General features: G+C 32.5%; 5 protein-coding genes across 11 annotated transcripts in view; all 5 read left to right on the top strand.

Moving 5' to 3' along the window:
* LOC18587378 (protein trichome birefringence) overlaps positions 3–23855 on the top strand; it is a 37865-nt gene continuing 14012 nt past the window's right edge. Inside the window, exons 1-8 of one of the 7 annotated variants that reach the window (XM_018129139.1) lie at positions 3–908; positions 1186–1378; positions 1514–1707; positions 1791–1949; positions 2033–2408; positions 3995–4219; positions 4706–4775; positions 5812–5891. In XM_018129139.1, coding sequence (XP_017984628.1) covers positions 22–908; positions 1186–1378; positions 1514–1707; positions 1791–1949; positions 2033–2408 — 1809 coding nt within the window. In that variant the 5' untranslated portion in view covers positions 3–21 and the 3' untranslated portion in view covers positions 3995–4219; positions 4706–4775; positions 5812–5891. Of the gene's footprint in view, positions 909–1185; positions 1379–1513; positions 1708–1790; positions 1950–2032; positions 2409–2492; positions 2593–3994; positions 4220–4705; positions 4976–5811; positions 5892–19747; positions 19769–23855 lie in introns of those variants that run through there. The other 6 variants (XM_018129145.1, XM_018129141.1, XM_018129143.1 and 3 more) reach the window with 6 other exon arrangements.
* LOC108663673 lies at positions 8113–9328 on the top strand. The gene has a single exon (XM_018128922.1). It carries the CDS (start codon positions 8135–8137, stop codon positions 9326–9328), a length of 1194 nt encoding a protein of 397 aa, XP_017984411.1. The 5' UTR covers positions 8113–8134.
* On the top strand, positions 9360–13642 carry LOC108663792. The gene is made up of 5 exons (XM_018129147.1): positions 9360–9487; positions 9759–10814; positions 11113–11187; positions 12775–12949; positions 13070–13642. Exons 1-4 carry the CDS (start codon positions 9437–9439, stop codon positions 12901–12903), a joined length of 1311 nt encoding a protein of 436 aa, XP_017984636.1. The 5' UTR covers positions 9360–9436; the 3' UTR covers positions 12904–12949; positions 13070–13642.
* Positions 16150–17059, top strand: LOC108663672 (protein trichome birefringence-like). The gene is made up of 3 exons (XM_018128921.1): positions 16150–16355; positions 16440–16598; positions 16684–17059. The coding sequence occupies exons 1-3, from the start codon at positions 16150–16152 to the stop codon at positions 17057–17059; spliced, it is 741 nt and encodes a 246-aa protein (XP_017984410.1).
* On the top strand, positions 18241–22700 carry LOC108663671. Its single transcript, XM_018128920.1, has 2 exons — positions 18241–18800; positions 22122–22700. The coding sequence occupies exons 1-2, from the start codon at positions 18783–18785 to the stop codon at positions 22698–22700; spliced, it is 597 nt and encodes a 198-aa protein (XP_017984409.1). The 5' UTR covers positions 18241–18782.

Raw genomic sequence — 23855 nt, 5'->3', positions numbered from 1 at the left:
TTTCCTCTTCTGGTCCTTGCAATGGCTGATGCAAAGTACCCTTCATCAACTAAAACAGAAACAAAGAGAACAACATTTTCACTTTTCGCCACAAGGAAAACAGTGGCTTTTGCTTTTACTTTCACTTCTGTATTTGTTGTTGGTTTCACCACTTTGTTACTCCTCAACCCTTCTTCTTACTCCTCTCCTTGGCTCAAAACTTTCCTCCAAACTTCCTCTTACAGATCCCACTTTACCTCTCTTTTCTCTCACTTTCTTCCCAACTCTTCCCAATCCAATTACTACCCCCTTCCTGCTTCTCAACTCCGAGACAACCCTATTCAGATTTCGCAGGAAAATGAAAGATTTCATGGAAAAAAAGATTGGTCTTTATCAAGTGAAAATAACAGTGGAGGCCCGTTTCAGATTTCTCCCGAAAGCGAGGATTTTGGTGGAAACGATGAATCTTTTTCCAGTGAAGTCAACAGTGGAGGGTCAAAGATTCCTTTCGAGGGTAATGCTTTTAACACTCATACTGTTACTTTCTCCCAAGAACCCAATCACACGTCACAAAGTTTCAATGCTAATGCAACCAACAGTCCTGGCAGTTCTTCTCAGACTTTGGATATTATAGAAAGCGGAAAAGAATTAAAGGAAGGGATTTTAGAGAAGGGGAGGGTGTCTAGCAATGTGACACTGGATGGAAGCAATGATGAATTTCTTGAGAAGTTGAGAAAGGGGAATTTTGTGGATATAATGAGTCATTGTAGAATATTTGATGGTAAATGGGTGAGAGATGATTCTTACCCTCTTTATGCCCCAGGTTCTTGTCCTCATATTGATGAGTCTTTCAATTGCTTTGTTAATGGTAGGTCTGATAGGGGGTATGAGAAATACAGATGGCAACCCAGCGGATGCAACATGCCAAGGTAATTTACCAAGTGCTGGTATTTAGATTTACATTTGTGTATACATTTATATGTAAATGAAATCGTGCTAATTTCTATCTATTTTGGTAGTAGTTACATATTGAGACTTGGTTTCTTGACCATGTTAAGAAGTGCAAAAGCTGTGCAGGGTGTCTTCATATTCATATGTAATTATAAACAATATTTGGTGGATGTGATCGTTTTTTGTACATGTCTATTTTATTTATTTTTGGCTTTTACTGTAGTCAGATTGGTTTTGGGTGGACTTGTGTTGCAGGTTGAATGCCAAGCATATGCTGGAATTATTGAGAGGGAAGCGTGTAGTTTTTGTTGGTGACTCACTTGGTAGAAATATGTGGGAATCTCTGGTTTGTGTCCTTCAAAATTCAGCTGAGGAGAAAAGCAATGTTTTTGAAGACTCTGATAGGCATGAATTGCAAACAGAGGGTTCTTACTCCATTTTATTCAATGTATGTTTGTCCTTTATCCTTCTCTTTTGATGTATGCTACTTGCAGTCAGATGGTTTTCTTTCCTGCTTAAAGAGATAGAGAACTCTTTTTCTTGCATTTAATTTGTTACTAATTTTGGATGGATGGATGAACAGGATTATAATTGCTCTATCGAGTACTTCCGATCGCCATTTCTAGTTCAAGAATGGAAATCACTTGAGAAAAATGGATCAAACAGGGAAACACTCCGACTTGATATGATGGATAAATTATCTTATAAGTACAAAAAGGCAGATGTTCTCATCTTCAACACAGGACATTGGTGGACTCATGAAAAAACTTCCAAAGGGTATTGTTGATGCCACCTATTTGTCCATGTTGTTGATAAAAAATCTCAAGTGGAGAAGCTCCTAACAGTTTAAAAATTTGCAGGAAGGGTTACTATCAAGAGGGTACCACTATCTATGACCGATTAAATGTTAAAGAGGCATTTCGAAAAGCTTTGAGTACATGGGCAAGATGGATAGATACCAATATAGATCCTATGAAGACCCTTGTTTTCTTTAGGGGCTTTTCTGCATCACACTTCAGGTAAATTGAGCGCAAAATATGTCAAGTTAAACCCCTAAGATAGGGAAACAGAGTACCTTTTAATTCATTTTGCTTGTTCACAGGGGTGGAAGATGGAATTCTGGTGGTCAATGTGATGGTGAAACAGAACCTATTACAAATGAGAAGTACTTGAAGAAATATCCATCAAAAATGCGAATTTTTGAGTCAGTGATAAAGGGTATGAATAAACCAGTATTGTATCTTAATGTTTCGAGAATGACTGGTTTCCGGAAGGATGCACATCCATCAATATACAGGAAGCAGAACTTAACGGAGGAGGAGAGAAGTTCGCCAACAAGAATCCAGGATTGTAGCCACTGGTGTCTCCCTGGTGTTCCGGATACTTGGAATGAACTGGTATATGCTCAACTCTTTGTCAAACATAATCAACATCAGGAACAACTTCTGCATCAAGAACTACAACAGAGAAGGGCATAGGTAAAATTAATGCAATTTAAGTTTGTAAATTCTTGTTTATTCACTAAATTTATCTAGATCGATTAGTATATGTTTATTTCTCAGTGAAAAGTTTACTTCCAAGGGAGAAGTGTAAAATGATACTATTCTTTGGATAAAAAAAAGGTAAGAATACATAAAAGCTTTTGTCAATAGTTGGCTGTAAGGTTCTTCCTACCCAATTACACTCATTTAGCCTCTATTTGCTAGTAGCCTACAAGGCTCTCATGATTTTGTTATTGAAAGTAATATTATGGTTAATTATCTTTTATAATATGAGCTGCAATCAGTTTGTATCTCTTATAAAAAATATGTTTACTTACAGTACACAACTCGTTAATGAATCTTTGCCTGATTCTTTATGAATTTCGCTGCTAGAACAGAGGTCTGAATAAATTGGGCCTGTATTTTATTTGGAAAGTGATATCTATTTGATCTGTATGCTTCTGGATTTGTGTTAAAGATCTTTTAACAGTTTGGAATTACAATGCTAGAGATGGATATAAGTTGAGATTATGCTCTTTTAATATAGTGAATTCGATCCCAAAGGTGGGTTTACACCTTGTTCTATCAGCCTCCTTCAGGTCACTCTAATGTAATATGAATCATCCAGGCTCTATATGGTTTTGGTGAGATTTGAAGAAGTTTCTGCTTGTTTGTTATCTTGTTTCTGTTTTCTTTGGTTTCTTGATAATTAAACTGAGCTAGAGAATGATGACCAATACCATATAGAGCTAACAGATCAGTACTGTTCTTGAGGCCAATGGCTGACACCTCAGATTTCAGTTCACTAGAGGTGAAATTGGACTGAGGTTGAAGTGTTGAATATGATTTATTTGTCAAGAAACTGAGTTTCTTTGTGTTATAAGTTAAAAACATCTGTATTGTGCTAGACTTTTTGTTCATTTTGGGATATGCAAAGACTAATTTCAGATTTAAAGGGGAAAAGGGTAGGTATGATCAAATATGATCAAACAATCTGCATGAGTAAACAGGTTAGAGACACGAAACAAATTGTTCTGATTTGTATCACCACAATGTACTGCATTATCTGTCAACCAAAGGAAGTATGGGGAAAAGAGGCCCATCTTTTAAATCTTACTATAATTTCAGTTGCTTGCCTTGGATATTTCAGCTCTTATGAGGAGGAAAACATGAGCTCACTTTATGGATTAAGTAAAGCTTAAATGGGTAAACAAATTTGTCATCCCTTCAAGTTGTCACCTCAGAGATTAATGCATCATTCTTTACTATTCATGGACTAGAATTCAGTTTTACTTTTCCAACTAATTGTCATCAGCTCCTCAAACTACATTGTCGTTGGTCATCGTCAGTAGTAAGCTATCTAGAGCTCTCTAGGGTTGTCTGTGCTCTTTCTTCTCCACTAACTTGTTCTGGTTGCTCGTTCCTTTTCCATTTTCCTTAGCACTTTGTGTCATATCATTTGCCCTTATTCCCTCCATCTTCCCTTTTCACCATTGATTTACCCAAAAGCAATAAATATTTAAAGTGATTCTCCCTTAATATCAATTTTATAAGCAATGTACAAATTTGGCATCTGGCTGCAGGAACATGGAATCTTCTAATCTGACAGAAAAGTTATTTCGAATCCAATTCCCTAACGCATTTACACTCTAGGAAATTAGGCTAGCCAGAGTAGCGAGTAGCTCCTTGCTGGTATAAGAATGTTAATGCAAACTCAGCAGTGAAGGAGCAATATACATCAACTCATGGCCGGAGCCGCAATTGCTTCTTGAAAATGGATAAAAACTGTCATGCACCAAGACCAACAGGTTTCTCCACAATCTCAAACTTTTTTCTTTCTGTTTTATCTGTTATTTTGCTCTTGGCTCATCGTTTTGGTGGTTAATTTAATTCTATACCTCATTGTTTTCTTACATTTTTTTGGATATAGTGCTATGTTACATGGACTCAGGATAGAGGGTTGGATACGAGTACATAATGTTAATTTTTAACCAATTTTTACCGAAATTTTGAGAATCCAAGCATTATATATTCATATCAATTTAACTGATTCAAGAATTTTTTTAAAAAAAATTTAGGTGATTCAAGATAAACCGAACACGAATATGTTAAGGGTAAAGGGTGTAGTGGGCTAATACTGTTACAGCTTTAATAGTGGCTGCCCTATCTTTCCTTCCATGGTCTTTCTGCTTTGTTCTTGTTTGCACCAGTCCCCTTTGTTTTATGCTTTTCCCAGGCTAGTGGCTAGTTGTAGACTTAGTTGAAACATTTCCGTTTCTGACATATCTAAACAGAACAATTGAAAGTGCAAGGAAGGAATTCCCCTCATGAAGAATCCAGGACAAGAAGATTTCTTACAGGATGGTAACTCTAGTCTTTCATAATTACTGCTGAATTTATGTGTCCACGTCAACTCAACCCAGGTCTTCAAACCAATTTTGTGTAATGTGTATAACTTCTTCTAACTTTTCTTTCAAAATCAACAACCATATTTCCTAAACATGTTTTTTTCAAACTATTATGTATATACACACTGTAATATTAAACAATTCTCTCTTAACTTTTCTTCAAAATTACCAATAAATTTTTATTAAAGGCTCATTTCAGGATTCGACTTATTATTTGTTAACGTAACACTTTAAAAAGTAGTTGAAATATTTAGAAAATTTAAATAAATTTTTATTCTTTATTAGGTTCAATCAAGTTTTTTATTTTTTTATTTTAAGTTAAATAAACTTTATGATTAATGGTTTTTTTTTAATTGAGAGAAGGGAGATTCGAACCTTGCTCTTAAGGTAGGGGGATTATGCACCAATCAATGAGCCAAATGCTTAAGTGCACCTTATGATTAATGGTTGACTACTATTGTTAGTTAAAATCATTTCTCATTTTACATCATATGGTATTGACATATCATAATCAATTATAACGTGTTATGATAAAATGACATAATGACATGACTATATGATATTTTCATTTTCATGTCAACACTAAGTGAGTATAAAATTGACAAATGACATTTCAATTAATGTTAATTAGTCAATCGTTAGTAATAAGGACTTATTTGATCAAAAATAAAAATATAAAAGCTTGATTGAACGTAATAGATGAATGAATGTTTATTTAAAATTTTTTGAATAGTTTAAGTACCTTTTTTTCAAACATTATGCTTATTTCATTTAAATTAAAATGCAATATTTTCTATTTTTTCCATGTAAGAAAACATGATAATAAAAATTAGTAAATGGTCACTATAAAATTAAAAGATTCAGATACATATTTATTGAAGATTAACTTGTGTAGTTACCATTAGTCCTGTTAACCATAATTGATTGATAATTGATTTTGTAACTAATTCAAAACCAAATTAATTATATTTGGCCTTCAACTATATGTGCAGTCCCTATGCCTTGTGCTGCTGCTGGTTGTGGGATGCTTGCTTTGATCTATAGAATAATTAAGGATAATTCACGTAACTTTCGATTGTAATATTTGTTTAAGAAAATAGCAAATCACTTTGTACTTGTATCCAAAAGAATGTAACACAAAATAATATTTGTATTTTCTCTTTTAATATACAAAAAGGCTTGTTTCTGTTGAGTGGTTTATAAGCGTAAATCACAATATAAGCTTTATCTTTAAATTAATTAATAATTGAGTTGTAATAAAAACATTATTTAGAAAAAGAAATTGTTTAATTATTGTGAGAATATGACAGTAAATACTGTTTTAATGACTTTACTAATCTTTCGTACGTTAAAATAATTTAATTAAGACATACGTTTTTAAGGAAATATTGTTCTCTTTGTCTTTCAAGAAATGGAAAAGGGTTGAAGAAAATTGTACTCATCATTAAACATAAAATGTTGCTTCATATATTCATATGTTTATTTATAGATTAAAGTATACAAGTAGTCTCTGTATTCTAACAAAGTGGTAGATTTAATCTTTATACAATAATTTGTGAAAATTGAATCATGTACTTTTCAAAATTGACAATGTTAATCCAATATGTTACAATTTTTTGTTATTTATGCTCATATGACATTTTTTTGTTGATGTGATATTGAATATATATAATTATGTGTTAATGTTGACATGACATTTTTTTTATTTCACAACATTATTTTCACAGCTTTAAATTATAATTATAAAAATTTAATTCTTTTCTATCTCACAACACTCTTTTTCTAAATCTTGTTTAAAACTTCTTTGTATTTTTTATCTATTTCTTGTCCAATCTTGTTTAAAACTCGTAGTTCACTTTGAATAATTTCATGTCCGTACTTATAAAATCTATATCAGTGTTTGGGCATGTCATTTCAGTATTACTATTGCATCATTTGTGAAATGTTCCATCATCATTGTTATGCCATTAGATTAAATGTTATATTAGCAAAAAAACTATCATATCAGCATGGATAATAAAAAAATTTAACATATTGGACTGACATTATCAATTTTAAAAAGTATAAAGATTTAATTTTCACAAATTATTGTAGAAGAACTAAATTCACCACTTTATTATAATTTAAAGATTAATTTATATTCGATATTAACAAATTTAAATTAAACGTTTCTAAAAGATGTGCAAAATCGTAAAAGAAGTATTATTATTAAATAACTTTATGCTTTATTACGGAAAACCAATGTTGTTTCTTGATGACATACTTTTCCTTTATCCTCTCTTCTTTTCCTTCTTTAATTAATTTACATATTTTTTAAATAAGAAATAATAAAATATTCATTGACTAGGCAGCTTAAGGAAACTTAAAAGTAACCTCTTTGGGCAAAAAGACGTCATTCTCTAGCATTAAAATTGGAATTGTTTCTTTACTTTCATTCAAAAAGAACATTCTTTAATTATAGAAAAAGCAAACTCAAGCACTAATTTATTAATTTAATGAAAAGCAAATATATACCTTGTGTGTTTCTATCGCTCAAAAAAGGGATTGTTCTTTTACATAATAGTATGAGAAGTAAGGGGAGTTGAGATTCCATCCTTGGATCTCAATCCTTTTAATTAGAGAGGAAAACAAATCCTAAGTGGAGCCCCAGTTACTAAGAAATCATTATTCTTTTCCTTTATTTGGATTGCAACTTTACTTTAATTTATGATATTATATATAAAAAAGTATGCTTCTTGAAAAATCTTTGGAAGGATGAAAATTGATATTTGTATTTATTATATTTTTAAATTGATATGTTAAAATTTTTAATTTTTATTATTAAATATTAATACGATTTTCTAATTTGTGATAAGAATTCTATTGCATCAAATGACTATCATTAAAAATGTTATTGTAATAAATATTAATAAGATTCATCTAAGTTTTTAATTTGGAATAAGCATTATTTTAGAATGCTTCTTAACTTTAGATTATATTATTGTACTCAAAAGAATGTAACATGAAATCCATGGTCTGCTTGCCTTTTCAATGGAAAGTCATGGGATTTAATTCAAATTCTTGATTTGATCAAGAAAGGGATTATTTGTAATATTCTTTATAATGTTGTGTTTCCATCACTAATCAAGAAAGGGATTGTTCCTTTAATATGAGAAGTAAGGGAGTTGAGATTCCATCCTTGGATCTCAATCCTCTTACTAATCTTGATTGCCTTTACATATAGTTTATTTAGCTCAGTTGTAAATTGTTGTAATATAATCTTTGTTCTATCCTTCTAACCATCTCTTTGTTTATCCATTTTCTATCTTCTTTGATATGGATATCAAACTTGATTTTCATGGCCATCACTTGTACTTCCGCAATCTGAAGAATAATGCTTTGAAAAAATACTGTAATGCATGTTTAAAGGAAATCTCGAATACAGCCAATACTTATGGACTTGACGAGTTTGAGTATCCGTTCCATGAATCATGCGTGAGAGAATTGCAACATCTGCCTCTTGAGATTATTCACCCTCTCCACTCGCAGCACCATCTTCAACTAATATTCAAGGAGGACCAGGAAGGTTTCATTTGTGATAAATGTTGGTATATTTCTACTTTCTCCAGATACGAGTGCGATGAATGCAATTTTAATCTGCATTTAGCATGCGCTTCTTCAACTAATGATCTATTACTTGAAGAGAAGTGGCAGAGATTTAAAGATGGCAAGAAAAAGGAAATTCAACATTACAGCCACCTTCACAAGCTGGCCATCTTCAAATATAGGAAGATAAGAGCATATGACTACGATTGTAGTTGGTGCGGAAAGTGTCTATCAGAAGTGTGCTATGGCTGTCTACTTTGTAAGTTCTTCCTTCATGAGTTGTGTCGGGATAAGGTACAGAGACAACTTTATCATCCTTTTGATCCTTCGCACCCTCTTCGCTTGCACTATAGAACCGGCAGCTATTGCAATGCTTGCGGAGGTTTTGTTGATAATTTCACACGTGATGGGACTCTTAACTATTGCTGCCTAAAATGCAGCTTTTTCCTTCATTTTCACTGTGCTAAACTCTTACCCACCCTAAAACAAAAGTGTCACGACCACCCTCTCACTTATTTCAAAAAAACCAGCTACGGTAGGCAAGATCTTTTTCGTTGTAATGTCTGTGAAAAGCTTTGCGATAATAATTTCTTTCGTTGTGTGCAATGCAACTTCAGCGTCCATCTTCCTTGTGTTCCAATACCATCTTCAATTGAACATAGATATCACAGGCATCCACTCATTCATATGGATTGGGTTGAAGAAGATGATTCTGGAGAATATTATTGTGATGTTTGTGAGACTGAAAGGAATCCAATGGATCATGTTTATTGTTGTGAAGAATGCACATTTATTACTCATGCTGAATGTGTACTCAATGAGGTAATAACTATTTACATTACTTTACCTGATTACTTGCCACGCCTTTCCCCTTTCTCATGTTTAACAACATATATACGCTTTTGTCTATTTGATACATCTTGATGTGATAGTGATAGATGCATCTTTCAATAGGATAAAATTTCACTTGAGAAGGACGTCTCATCCTCGGTTCGTCAATCCCTTTATAGTAACAATTTGTTAGTGGAAGACATGGAGCAGAATGAAGTGATTGATGGCATCCACGCTCCTCGGCAACTTCTGGTTTGTTAATTTGCAACTTTCATTGAATATATTTTGCTAACTCCATTAAAATTAGGAAGAGTTTAGACCCCACAAAAAGAATTTCAACTTAATTTAAATTCAATATTAATTTTTATTCAAAATTAGATTGATATGTTACAATTTATATACATTGTACCCGTTATGTAGAGAAATATATATATAGAGAAATATATATATCTATATATATATATAATCTTTAAGAAAGGAGCTTATTCATCATTTGATTATTCACATTTCTCTGTAAATGCAGAATCGATTTATCTTCCATAAACACTCCATGAGATTCTATGAAGTTACTAAACAGTTAGAGGAAAATCAATACTGCGAAGCTTGTCATATGGTAATTAGCGGTCCTTGTTACAAGTGTGAAACGTGCTTGTACTACCTACATGAAAAATGCGGTACATTACCATTTGAGATGCAATACCCTTTTCATTCTAGCCATCGTCTTAGCCTCTATACTTCTTATGCCCATAGCATTATATGTGATGAGTGTAGAGACATATGTTTTGGCTTCTTTTATAGTTGTAATGAGTGTGATTTCAAGCTCGACGTGAAATGTGCTGCTCTAACAGCTCATAAAACTGGTGTTTCGCAACTTAAAGAGATGGAGAAAGTGGCCGAGTTACACCATTTCACCCATCAACATAAGCTTGTCCTTGGCAATTTTATTGACCCTATATTGGAAATAGATTGTCACGTTTGCAACGTGCCAATCTTTGGTCTAGCCTATGTTTGCCCCAAACCCAGCTGCATTTATGGAGCTCATAAATCTTGTCTTGAATTACCACAAAAGATTCAAGTCCCATTTCATTTGGAACACATGTTGAATTTTTTCAGATTCGACAAGAGATTAAGGTGCTATGCTTGCCGTTGGTTCATCAAAGGCTCTTATAAGTATAGTTGTGAACAGTGTGGCCTCAATCTCCATCCTACATGTGCTAATTCATTAAGGCGGCCTCTAAAATGTGAGTCCCACGTGCACAATCTTTATTATTTTGGGACAAATTATCAGCCAAAAGCTTGGTTTCCTGTCTGTAGTGTATGTGGGGAACTTTGTAAAGCCTTTTATCGTTGTCTGGAATGTGCCATCAATTTTCACTTGGATTGTGTACCCATACCTCGTATTGTTCACTCCAAATACCATGTTCATCATTTAACTATGAAGGATTCATTTCTTGAAGATGATTCAGGAGAGTATTATTGTGATATTTGTGAAGAAGAAAGATATCCAAATGATCATGTATATTGTTGTGAAGAATGCAACGGTTTATTTGCTGCTCATATAGAATGCGTGGTTGTTAAGGTAAGTTTACATCTATAACTTTTTTAAATCAAACATCTAATACTTTTTGCTCAAACATAACTCTAAACTTAATTGGGAACCTTAGAATCGAATAATCAAGATCTATGAATATGATTTCAAGTTTTCGAAGCAAACAATAGTGAAATTAATTATTTTCATGCTCCATACAAGTACATATAAAAATATACCCGTCCATTTATATTGTTAATAAAGGAATTTATTAGTTTAACCATTTTGAGATGATATAACATAGTTAGTTAAGTCCTCATTGCGAGACTAATGTTTTAATTTGTTTTAGCTGGTTGAAGATTACACAGTAGTAATTGATGAATTCTCAAGTTTGGAGTTAGACTTTGAGAAGAATTCTGCCCAGGTAATAATAATTTTAATTCTCATATGAATTAGTTTTGTTTTAATCTTAATAGGAATTCGTGAAAAAAAATTGAACCAACTTAATACTGATAAAAAATTACTTTTAAAAATTAAATAAATAGGTTTTTTGGTTAAGCCAATAAAATTGATTAGAACACCAACGATGGTACAAGAGAAAAAGTAAATTAAATATCTGTGAAGGCATTTTTATATAAAGAAGATAAAATGAATTTGACATGATATTTCTGAACTTATAAACCTCATCTTTATTTTATTTTTGTTAAAATTCAAATTTAAAATTTCTAAATTAAATTTCTTATTCAAAGTGTTTCAATATCTTTTGCAAAACAAATTACTTTACAGCACGTTTGGTTCGCGAAATAGATAGGAATAGAATATAATAGTTATTACGTGAGAATAGAATGAGGTGGGAATAGAATAGAATAAGTATTATGTAGCTTGGTATGATGAATGGAATAGAGTAGGAATAATTATTATGATTTATTACAGTGTTTGGTTGGTAACAATAGCTTTTGAATAAGAAAGGAATAGAAAATAAAAAACAAAAANCCACGGCTAGATCTGGCCGTGGAGTGCCAGATCCAACCGTGGGATCTGGTCGAGAAGCACCAGATCCGGTGCTTCCCGCGACGAGATCTGGCCGTTGAGTGCCAGATCTGGCTGGATCTCTGTTCAATATTGTCGGAAAGGACTAGATCGACGTTTTTCGATCATATTCGGTTGCTGCCGTCGTTGCCGCCGTCGTCGCCGGTGTTGAGTTCCAGTTATAGAGAGAATGAGAGAGGGAGAAGAGAGAGAAAGAAAAGGGAAAATAGGAGAAAAAAAGTATTTATAGGTACAGGGTTGTAATATTTTTAGGTTACAAGGGTTATTTTGGTCATTATATATTTGAAAGCTATTCCATGAACCATGGAATAGCTATTACTGGGAAGGGGGAAGGGAATAGCTATTACTGACTTTTAACCTATTTGACAGAATTTTTATTCTTGCGGAATTACTATTCCGTATTTCAATTTGGTACCAAACGAAGGAATAGAAAATGATCGGGAATAGAGGGGGAATAGCATAGCTATTCCCCGTACCAAACGTGCCATTAGTGTTGTGCAGCCACAAAACTTTCAAAAGCACATTACATCGAAAATTAAAAAAAAAAAACAAAGAAAAGAAAGAAAAAAAAAGTTGCATTACTAAATATTGTACACAAAATCTTTGTTGCTAATTGCTCACTAAACAAAGAATAATAAAAGAAATTTAAATGCTCTCATACATCCCATTCAAGAAAACCAAAAAAATTGTTCTAGTGATTGACAAAAAAATAAAAATTAGTCAATATTTTAATTAATAAAAAAACAATTAGTTAAAGACACAATAGTTAATTTAGTTACTTCTTAAAAGTATATATGTTGTTCAATGTTTATACTTTTCTTTATAGGTTGTGGTTTTATATATTGTCGTTCATTATGCATGTCCGCCTTCCAAATTCAAAGACAACATACTTTGTAGGTCGATTTCCTATAGTTAAGTTCAATGTATGCATACTAATTAATGTATTAATTCGCAATATCAGGATTTAATTCGTAATAATAGCGAGTCAACAGATCAAGGCAAAGAGGAAGATTCAACCGTCTCTGAGTCGGAGAAATCATCGAGATCTTCAGAAGAGGAAGATTCATCTGCCTCTGAGTTGGAGGAATAGAATGCAAGATCTTCAGGGGAAAAACAAATTAGGGGACGTAATGTAGGTGGGAATTGTATTATTTAAGAACTAGCATCCAACCTAAATCTCGCCCCCCTCCCCCCCCCCCCCCCCCCCCTTACCAAATCTTGCCTTTTTTAATGAGATTGATTCTTTGGTTTTACAGCTTGGTGATGTCACACTCTAGCATAGCTTAAAGGAGGGGAATTCCTTTTCGGATGACTTAGAAAGATATGGTGTTCACAAGGAGTCTTATGTTTTCTTCGTGGTGGTAGCTGCTCCTCCCCTGTTTTCATTTATTGGCTGTTGTTGCGTGGTGGTTGCCGCTTTCTATCCTGCTGATTTTCTCTGCTTTCCTTTGTGTTGCCATTGCTGCTACCTTCGGCTTTGTGGTTGTCTTCATATTTATTGCTTTATTGTGTTGTTTGTTCTTGCTGGTCTGGTTTTCGGGTTTGTCTGTCCACCCTTGATCTCTGTCTTCCGGAAGCTGGTGTACCCCAATTGAATTGACTTGATGTTTATTCAGTCACGTGGTTGCCACTTGCTGTGTATGAAGGAGCTGTACTCTTCTGGTGATGGTTGGGATGGATCTGCCCAGCCCTGCTGTCCAGTTTTCTCTTGGGTTGCTATGCTTCTTGTTTGTGGGGGTTGGTTTTAAGCCATGAGGTTTGTCCACTGTGAATGGCTATACTGCTACTGGTTGTTCTAATGTGTGAAGCTCTTTGGCGCTTAGAACCCTTTATGGTCTGCTGTTTGTTTGGATTAATAAAATCTCCAGTTTGATCAACATATTATGCATGGCGGCCTTCAAAATTCAAAGACCACATCCTTAGTAGGTAGATTTCCTTTAATTAAATTCAATGAGTGCATACCAATAAATATATTAGTTTGCAATGTCAAGAATTAATTCTATTAGAGTTGGAATATAAAATCCTCGAAAGAGAATGTAGAAGAGTATGCATTTCAGTTACAGTAAGTCACCGGTTCAAGACAAAAGAGGAAGATTCAACTGCCTCCAATTTGGAGGAATAACATGTAAGAGATCTTCAAAAATCATAAGCTCGAGGAGCTAACACGATAAATAAGTGAGAGGCTCGTGTTGAGAAAAGAAAATTAAGAGACATAATTTATGTGAGAAATATTGAATTTAAGAATGAACATCCAAACGTAAATCAATAGATAATAACTGAAAAGGTTTTAATCATGTTATGTGCTCAAGATACCTCTAACTTAATCAATGTGGAATTTCTTATATCACTAGTTCAATACTCTCACTCACTTGCAAAGATAAAAGATTTATTACATGATATGTAGGAATGACATGCTTATCATATAGTAGGCACTTTGCACGTAGAAATCCATCCTAATATAATAAGAAATGAATGATATTGTCTTTCTTATTTCTAGAGTTGATGGGATAAAAACTAATACCTAGAATTCAGTTGGGGAGATGGAAGTAATTTCCTTATTTTGGGATAAAAACATATGTTGTACTCAAAATAAATAAAAGGATAAATTCTATATTGTTTATAGGGCGCAAAGATTAGCTAAACCTTTAGAGTAATAGTTGTTTTCCCTTCAATCAAATTTCTTTCTCCTACCTTTCCCTCTTGTATGTGCTCAGGTCGAGTAAGATCCTAATACTGCCTTTTAAGGTTTCAATTAAATGAATGTCGACTGCCATAGATTTCTCTTCCATGGCAGCAACCATTGATTTATATTTAAATGGCCCTGCTTCTGAGATTAGACATACAAGTCAAACATTACAACCTTTGCTTCTTTTTATCTTTCTCTTCTGTTCTGATAGTTGTCAATCTCAAACTTGATTCATCTTGACAATTCATTCAAATGAGAAACAGGGAACGCATAAAAACTACAACTAAAAAAAATAGAAAAGGAAAAAGTTGGCATCTGTGAGCACATTGAATCTGCTACCAGATTCTCCGAATACAAGCTTTTGCTGTCAAAATTGTGATGAAACAGGTGGAATTTCTACCTTATTTCCGCCATTAATTGATGATATTGAAACTGCGTGCATGATATGATACTGATATCATATCCACATTCATGAAATGTTTGTTCAAAACAATGGGAAAAAAGCAATAACTAAAAATCCCCAACAGAATGGAATATTCTTGGTTTGCTATCGACTTGATTAATTATTCCTTTCATTTCTCTTAGACAAATCGTACCTGAATATATAATAATAGATGAGAGAGATGGAGATTAATGAATGGAAAATTTAAATGATAAAATAAATTTAAATATGATACGAATAAATATTTATGTACAAAAAGAATAAATAAATAATGGTATGTCTTTATTTTTTATAGAATTAATATTTATATTATATTATTTTATCCTCGCTTGAGTTGTTATCTTAAATTTATAATATTATCGACTGGATCAATGATTTTATATATTAAATAGATGTAGATGAACGCGTGCATTCATTTTTTCCATATTATAATTTAAATTTCATGAAAAGTTGAATCTACAAATTAAAAAAAATAGATAAGTATAATCGTAACGGTGTAACAAAGCATACAAGAGATGAAGTCTATCTTGTGCCACCAACCCATATTGGGATGCAAGAAGGGCATAACGTCTTTGAAGTGATACTCCATTTTGGTTTCATGGACAGTAAAAATGGCATGGCTTCATGCAGAATCAGATTCCAAGATAAGATTTACAAGGAAAGAAGCAGCCAACCTGGAATATCAAGAATTCGCCAACTAGAATGCTTCTATAAATAAATATGCCTTGAATTGCAGTCTATCTTTGATTCTACGGCCTTTAAATTACAAATCATTCATTTTTTCTGTCTATTTTTCACCATTAATTTCCAAATTTTGCCTTGAAATGCAGTCTCTTTGCTTTGCGCTGCTGCTGGCTGTGGGATGCTTGCTTCGATCTGTAGAATAATTAAGTAGCCGTCAGATGTATGAGATTACATCTAAAATGTTCATCTCTGTTGTTTAATAATTATTTTGCACTTTGACAAAAATGGTGTATGTGGGAATCTCTGGTTTGTGTCCTCCAAAATTCAGTTGAGGAGAAAAGCAATGTTTTTCAAGCCTCTGGTAGGAATGAATTACGAACAGAGGGTTTTATTCAATGTATGTTTGTCCTTTATCCTTCTCTTTTGATGTATGCTACATGCAATCAGACGGTTTTCTTTCCTGCTCAAAGAGAAAGAGAACTCTTTTTCTTGTATTTAATTTGTTACTAATTTTGGATGGATGGATGGATGAACAGGATTATAATTGCTCTGTCGAATACTTCCTATCGCCATTTCTAGTACAAGAATGGCAATCGCTTGAGAAAAATGGATCAAAGAGGGAAACACTCCGACTTGATATGGTGGATAAATCATCTTATAAGTACAAAAATGCAGATGTTCTCATCTTCAACACAGGACATTGGTGGACTCATGAAAAAACTTCCAAAGGGTAACATTGATGCCACATATTTGCTCATATTTTTGATAAAATAATTTCAAGTGGAGAAGCTCCTAACAGTTTAAGAATTTGCAGGAAGGGTTACTATCAAGAGGGTAGCACTATCTATGACCGATTAAATGTTAAAGAGGCATTTCGAAAAGCTTTGACTACATGGGCAAGATGGATAGATGCCAATATAGATCCTACGAAGACCCTTGTTTTCTTCAGGGGCTTTTCTGCATCTCACTTCAGGTAAATTGAACGCAAAATATATGTCAAGTTAAACCCCTAAGATAGGGAAACAGAGTACCTTTTAATTCATTTTGCTTGTTCATAGGGGTGGAAGATGGAATTCTGGTGGTCAATGTGATGGTGAAACAGAACCTATTGCAAATGAGAAGTTCTTGAAGAAATATACATCAAAAATGCGAATTTTTGAGTCAGTGATAAAGGGTATGACTAAACCAGTATTGTATCTTAATGTTTCGAGAATGACTGGTTTCCGGAAGGACGCACATCCATCAATATACAGGAAGCAGAACTTAACGGAGGAGGAGAGAAGTTCGCCAACAAGAATCCAGGATTGTAGCCACTGGTGCCTCCCTGGTGTTCCGGATACTTGGAATGAACTGGTATATGCTCAACTCCTTGTCAAACATAATCAACATCAGGAACAACTTCTGCATCAAGAACTACAACAGAGAAGGCCATAGGTAAAATTAATGCAATTTAAGTTTGTAAATTCTTGTTTAGTCACTAAATTTGTCTAGATCGATTAGTACATGTTTATTTCTCAGTGAAAAGTTTACTTCCAATGGAGAAGTGCAAAATGATACTATTCTTTGGAGAAAAAAAAGGTAAGAATATATAAAAGCTGTTGTCAATAATTGGCTGTAAGGTTCTTCCTACCCAATTACACTCATTTAGCCTCTAATTGCTAGTAGCCTATTAGGCTCTCATGATTTTGTTAAAGTAATATTATGGTTAATTATCTTTTATAATATGAGCTGCAATCAGTTTGTATCTCTGATACGAAATATGTTTACTTACAGTACACAACTTGTTAATGAATCTTGGCCTGATTCTTTATGAATTTTGCTGCTAGAATAGAGGTCTGAATAGCTTGGTCCTGTATTTTATTTGGAAAGTGATATCTATTTGATCTGTATGCTTCTTGTTTTCTGTTAAAGATCTTTTAACCGTTTGGAATTACAATGCTAGAGATGGATTTCAGTTGAGATTATGCTCTTTTAATATAGGGAATTAGATCCCAAAGGTGGGTTTACACCTTGTTCTATCAGCCTCCTTAATGTCAGGCTAATGTAATATGAATCATCCAGGCTCTATATGGTTTTGGTTAGATTTGAAGAAGTTTCTGCTTGTTTGTTATCTTGTTTCTGTTTTCTTTGGTTTCTTGATAATTAAACTGAGCTAGAGAATGATGACAAATACCATATAGAGCTAACAGATTTGTACTGTTCTAGAGGCCAATGGCTGACACCTCAGATTTCAGTTCATTAGAGGTGAAATTGGACTGAGGTTGAAGTGTTGAATATGATTTATTTGTCAAGAAACTGAGTTTCTTTGTATTATAAGTTAAAAACATCTGTATTGTGCTAGACTTTTTGTTCATTTTGGGATATGCAAAGACTAATTTCAGATTTAAAGGGGAAAGGGGTAGGTATGATTAAATATGATGAAACAATCTGCATGAGTAAACAGGTTAGAGACACAAAACAAATTGTTCTGATTTGTATCACCACAAGGTACTGCATTATCTGTCAACCAAAGGAAGTATGGGGGAAAAGAGGCCCATCTTTTAAATTTTACTATAATTTCAGTTGCTTGCCTTGATATTTCAGCTCTTGTGAGGAGGAAAACATGAGCTCACTTTATGGATTAAGTAAAGCTTAAATGAGTAGACTAATTTGTCATCCCATCAAGTTGTCACCTCAGAGATTAATGCATCATTCTTTACCATTCATGGACTAGCATTCAGTTTTACTTTTCCAACTAATTGTCATCAGCTCCTCAAACTACATTGTCGTTGGTCATCATCATCAGTAAGCTATCTAGAGCTCTCTAGTGTTGTCTGTGTCATATCATTTGCTTTTGTTTCCTCCATCTTCCCCTTTTGCCATCGATTAACCCAAAAGCAATAAATCTTTAAAGTTATTCTCCCTTAATATCAATTTTATAGCAATATACAAATTTGGCATCTGGCTGCAGGAACATGGAGTCTTCTAATCTGACAGAAAAGTTATTTCGAATATGATTCCCTAACGCATTTACACTCTAGGAAATTAAGCTAGCCAGAGTAGCTAGCAGCTCCTTGCTGGTATAAGAACGATAGTGCAAACTCAGCAATGAAGGAGCAATATACATCAACTCATAGCCAGAGCTGCAATTGCTTCTTGAAAATGGATAAAAACTGTCATGCACCAAGACCAACAGGTTTCTCCACAAACTCAAACTTTTTTCTTTCTGTTTTATCTGTTATTTTGCACTTGGCTTATCGTTTTGGTGGTTAATTTAATTCTCTAGCTCATTGCTTTCATACTTTTTTTGGAAGTGTTACATGGACTCAATTTAAGTGACTCAAGAATTTAAAAAAAAAAAAACATTTAAGTGATGCAAGATAAACAGAACACGAATATGTTAAGAGTAAAGGGTGTAGTGGGCTTTACACCAGCCCACTTTACAAGGTCTTTCTGCTTTGTTCATGTTTACATCAGCCCCTTTGTTTTATGCTTTTCCTAGCCTAGTGGCTAGTTTTAGACTTTAGTTGAAACATTTCCGCTGCTGACATATCTAAACGGAACAATTGAAAGTGCAAGGAAGGAATTCCCCTTATGAAGAATCCAGTACAAGAAAATTTCTGAAAGGGTGGTTAAGTCTAGTCTTTTATAATTACTGCTGAATTTATGTGTCTACATCAACTCAACCCAGGCTTTCAAACCAATTTTGTGCAATATGTATAACTTCTTCTAACTTTTCTTCCAAAATGAACAACCATATTTCCTAAACTTGTTTTTCCAAACTATTATATATATACATTGTAGTATTAAACAATTCTCTTCTACCTTTTCTTCAAAATTACCAATAAATTTTTTTTAAAGGCTCATTTCAGGATTCGACTTATTATTTCATTGGTGTAACACTTAAAAAAGTCACTGAATTATTCAAATAATTTTTTTTTATTTCATTCAATCAAGTTTTTATAATTTTATTTTTAGTTAAATAATTAGGAGAAAGAGGTTTCGAATCTTGCTCTTTAGACAGGATCATGCACTAACTAATGAACCAAATTATTCACATTTGGCCTATAATTGATTGATAATTGATTTTGTAACTAATTCAACACCAAATTATTCACATTTGGCCCTCAACTGTATGTGCAATCTCTATGCCTTGTGCTGCTGTTGGTTGTGGGATGCTTGCTTTGATCAATAGAATAATTAAGGAGCATTCACTTAACTTTAGATTGTAATATTTGTTTAAGAAAATAGGAAATCACTTTGTATTTTATACCCAAAAGAATGTAACACAAAATAATTTAAAATCTTAATTTAATCAAAGGCTCCCTCAACTTGGTGGTGTTCACCAAAATGGCCGTCCCCTATTTTCTCTTTTAACATACAAAAAGGCTTGTTTCTACTGAGTGGTTTATAGGCATAATCACCGTATAAACCTTATCTTTAAGTTGATTAATTAATTGAGTCGTAACAAAAACATTATTTAAAAAAAATTGTTTAATTATTGTGAGAATATGAAAGTAAATACTGTTTTAACGACTTTGCTAATCTTTCTGACCTTAAAATAATTTAATTAAGACTTATACTTTTTTATGAAATATTGTTCTCTTTGTCTTTCAAAAAAATGGAAAAGGCCAAAGAAAACTGTGCTCATCATTAAACATAAAATGTTGCTTCATATATTTATATGTTTATTTATAGATTAAATTATACAATTAGTCTCTGTATTCTAGTAAAGTGGTAGATTTAATCTCCATACAATAATTTGTGAAAATTGAATCATGTACTTTTCAAAATTGACAATGTTAATCCAATATGTTAAAATTTTTTGTTATTTATGCTCATGTAACATTTTCTTATTGACGTGGTATTAAATATAATGATGTGTTAATGTTGACATGACAATTTTTTTTATCTATTTCATAACATTATTTTCACGGCTTTAAATTATAGTTATAAAAATTTAATTCTTCTCTATCTCACATTATTCTTTTTCTAAATCCTATAAACTTATCTGTATTTTTTATTTCTTTCTTTTCTAATCTTGTTTAAAACTCATAGTTCATTTTGAATAATTTTGTGTCCGCACTTATAAAACTCATGTCAATGTTTGGTCATGTCATATCAACATTATTATTGCATCATTTGTGGAGTGTCATACAATCATTGTCATGTCATCAAATTAAATATCATATTAACAAGAAAATATCATATTAGCATGGATAACAAAAGAATTTAACACATTGGACTGACATTATCAATTTTAAAAAGTATAGAAGCTTAATTTTTACAAATTATTATAAAGGAACTAAATCTACCACTTTATTAGAGTTTAAAGACTAATTTATATTTGATGTTAACAAACTTAAACTAGACATTTCTAAAAGATGTGCAAAATCATTAAAGAAGTATTATTATTAAATAGCTTTGTGCTTTATTAGGGAAAACCAATGGTGTTTCTTGATAACATACTTTTCCTTTATCCTCTCTTCTTTTCCTTTCTTTAATTAATTTACATATATTTTTTAATAAGAAATAATAAAATATTCATTGAGGAAGCAGCTTAAGGAAACTTAAAGTAACTTCTTTGGGCAAAAAGAAGTCATTCTCTAGCATTAAAATTGGAATTGCTTCTATACTTTCATTCAAAAAGAACATTCTTTATATATAGAAAAAGCAAACTCAAGCACTAATTTATTAATTTAATGAAAAGCAAAAATATACCTTGTGTGTTTCCATCGTTCAAGAAAGGAATTGTTCCTTGACATAATAGTATGAGAAGTAAGAAGTTGAGATTCCATCCTTGGATCTCAATCCTTTTAATTAAAGAGGAAAACAGATCCTAGGCAGAGCCCCAGTTGCTAAGAAATCATTATTCTTTTCCTTTATTTGGATTGCAACTTTACTCTAATTTATGATATTATATATATAAAAGTATACTTAATGAAAAATCCTTAGAAGGATGAAAACTGATACTTGTATTTATCATATTTTTAAATTGATATGTTAAATTTTTATTATAAATATTAATATGATTTTCTATTTTATTAAAAGAATTCTATGGCATCGAATGACTATCTTTAAAAATGTTATTGCAATAAATATTAATAAGATTCATCTAATTTTCCAATTTGGAATAAGCATTATTTCAGAATGCTTCTTAACTTTAGATTATAATATTGTATCCAAAAGAATATAACACGAAATCCATGGTCTATTTTCCTTTTCAATGGAAAGTCACGGGATTTAATTCAAATTCTTGATTTGATCAAGAAAGGGATTATCGTATTCTTTATAATATTGTGCTTCCATCACTGATCAAGGAAGGGATTGTTCCTTTAATATGAGAAGTACGTAAGGGAGTTGAGATTCCATCCTTGGATCTCAACCCTCTTATTAATCTTGATTGCCTTTACATATAGTTTATTTAGCTCAGTTGTAAATTGTTGTAATATAATCTTTGTTCTATCCTTCTAACCATCTCTTTGTTTATCCATTTTCTATCTTCTTTGAAATGAAGATCAAACTTGCTTGTCATGGCCATTCCTTGGGCTTTCGCAATCTGGAGAATGCTCTGAAAGAATACTGTACTGCATGTGTAAAGGAAATCTTGAATACAGCCTATTCTTGTAGATTTTGCAATTTTTGGCTCCATGAATCATGCGTGAGTGAACTGCAACATCTGCCTCTTAAGATTGATCACCCTCTCCACTCGCAGCACCAACTTCGACTACAACTCCAACGGCAAGATTTCATTTGTGATAAATGTTGGTATATTTCCGCTTTCTCCAGATACTCGTGCGATCAATGCAATTTTAATCTTGATTTAGCATGTGCTTCTTCAACTAATGATCTATTACTTGAAGAGGAGTGGCAGAGACTTCAAGACGGCAAGAAAAAGGAAATTCAACATTACAGCCACCTTCACAAACTGACAATCTTCAAATATAGGAAGATAAGAGCAGATGACTACAATTGTAGTTGGTGCCGAATGCGTCTATCAGAAGTGTGCTATGGTTGTGTAGAATGTAACTTCTTGCTTCATGAGTTGTGTAGGGATAAGATACCGAGAACACTTTGTCATCCTTTTCATCCTTAAAGTTCCAATAGAAGAAACGACCAATTCCTCAAAAATATCCAATCAACCATGAATTATATATATGGGTCTTGGTCAAAAATTCAAAAATTATATTTTTGGCACAAATATGAAGAATTAAGTGTAAGTTTGTTATTATTATCCAATCAACCATGAATTATAGATATGGGTCTTGGTCAAAAATTAAAAAAAAATTATATTACAAAAGGTATAATAACAACAATCTTAGGACGATGATAAATTATAAAGAACAAATCGAAAACATGGTGACAAAACATCAAACAGCATGAGAACATAAAACAAAAGTAAATGAAGTAAATAAATCTCTAACTTCTGCATTTCTGCCTTTGCCCATGCTTGTGAAGGTAAAACATCTCAAAACTAATAAAAAGTGACTTAAAAGGATCAAATAAACTTTTCGAAATAAAAAGATTAAAAAAAAATTTAAAATCCATCCATATAATACCTCATTTGGCTTTCATAATTAGAAAGATTAAACTAATGTTATAAATATTCAGGTTGTCTCTATTCCTCGGTTTTCGTCGCAATCAAATACGAGGTGAGAAATCTGCCTGTGTCCAAATCTGTTCACCATGCTGCTGATAGGGCAAAGCAGGGCTTCAAAGAAAAAGAAAACTCAGTCATCAAGTAACATTAGAAAATCGAGAAACGGGAGGAGAGCTTTATAGAGATCAGGGTGAAAAAAAAAGGAGAGTTTTATAGAAAGGTTTATATCTAAAATGATAAGCACATTTTAATTGAATTATTTGAATCAATAAAAATAAAAAAATATATTTTTAAATAATTATTATGCAAAAAGAATTAGTTATCAACAACCGTTTATTGATTCCGGCTCTTCCTTGACCCTTCGTTATTGGCTCAAAAGATTTATTACTATCTTTTGATTGTTAGACTTATCTCCCAAAAAAGATTTAGACAAGACCATCCACCACTTCAAACCTCTGCAAATTTGTCTTAATTTGCAAAGCCGAACCTTCTTTCTAACCTTTTGTTTACAAAAGGTATAAAAATTAATTTTTATTCAAAATTAGATTGATATGTTATAATTTATATACATTGTAACGGTTATCTAGAGAAATGAGTTTATTCATTATTTGATTATTCACCTTTCTTTGTAAATGCAGAATCAACCTATCA

This window comes from Theobroma cacao, chromosome 10 (assembly GCF_000208745.1).
Source record: "Theobroma cacao cultivar B97-61/B2 chromosome 10, Criollo_cocoa_genome_V2, whole genome shotgun sequence".
Classification (NCBI taxonomy): Eukaryota; Viridiplantae; Streptophyta; class Magnoliopsida; order Malvales; family Malvaceae; genus Theobroma; species Theobroma cacao.
The sequence above is the reverse complement of the archived record's forward strand: the minus strand, read 5'-3'. Positions and strand labels throughout refer to the sequence as shown.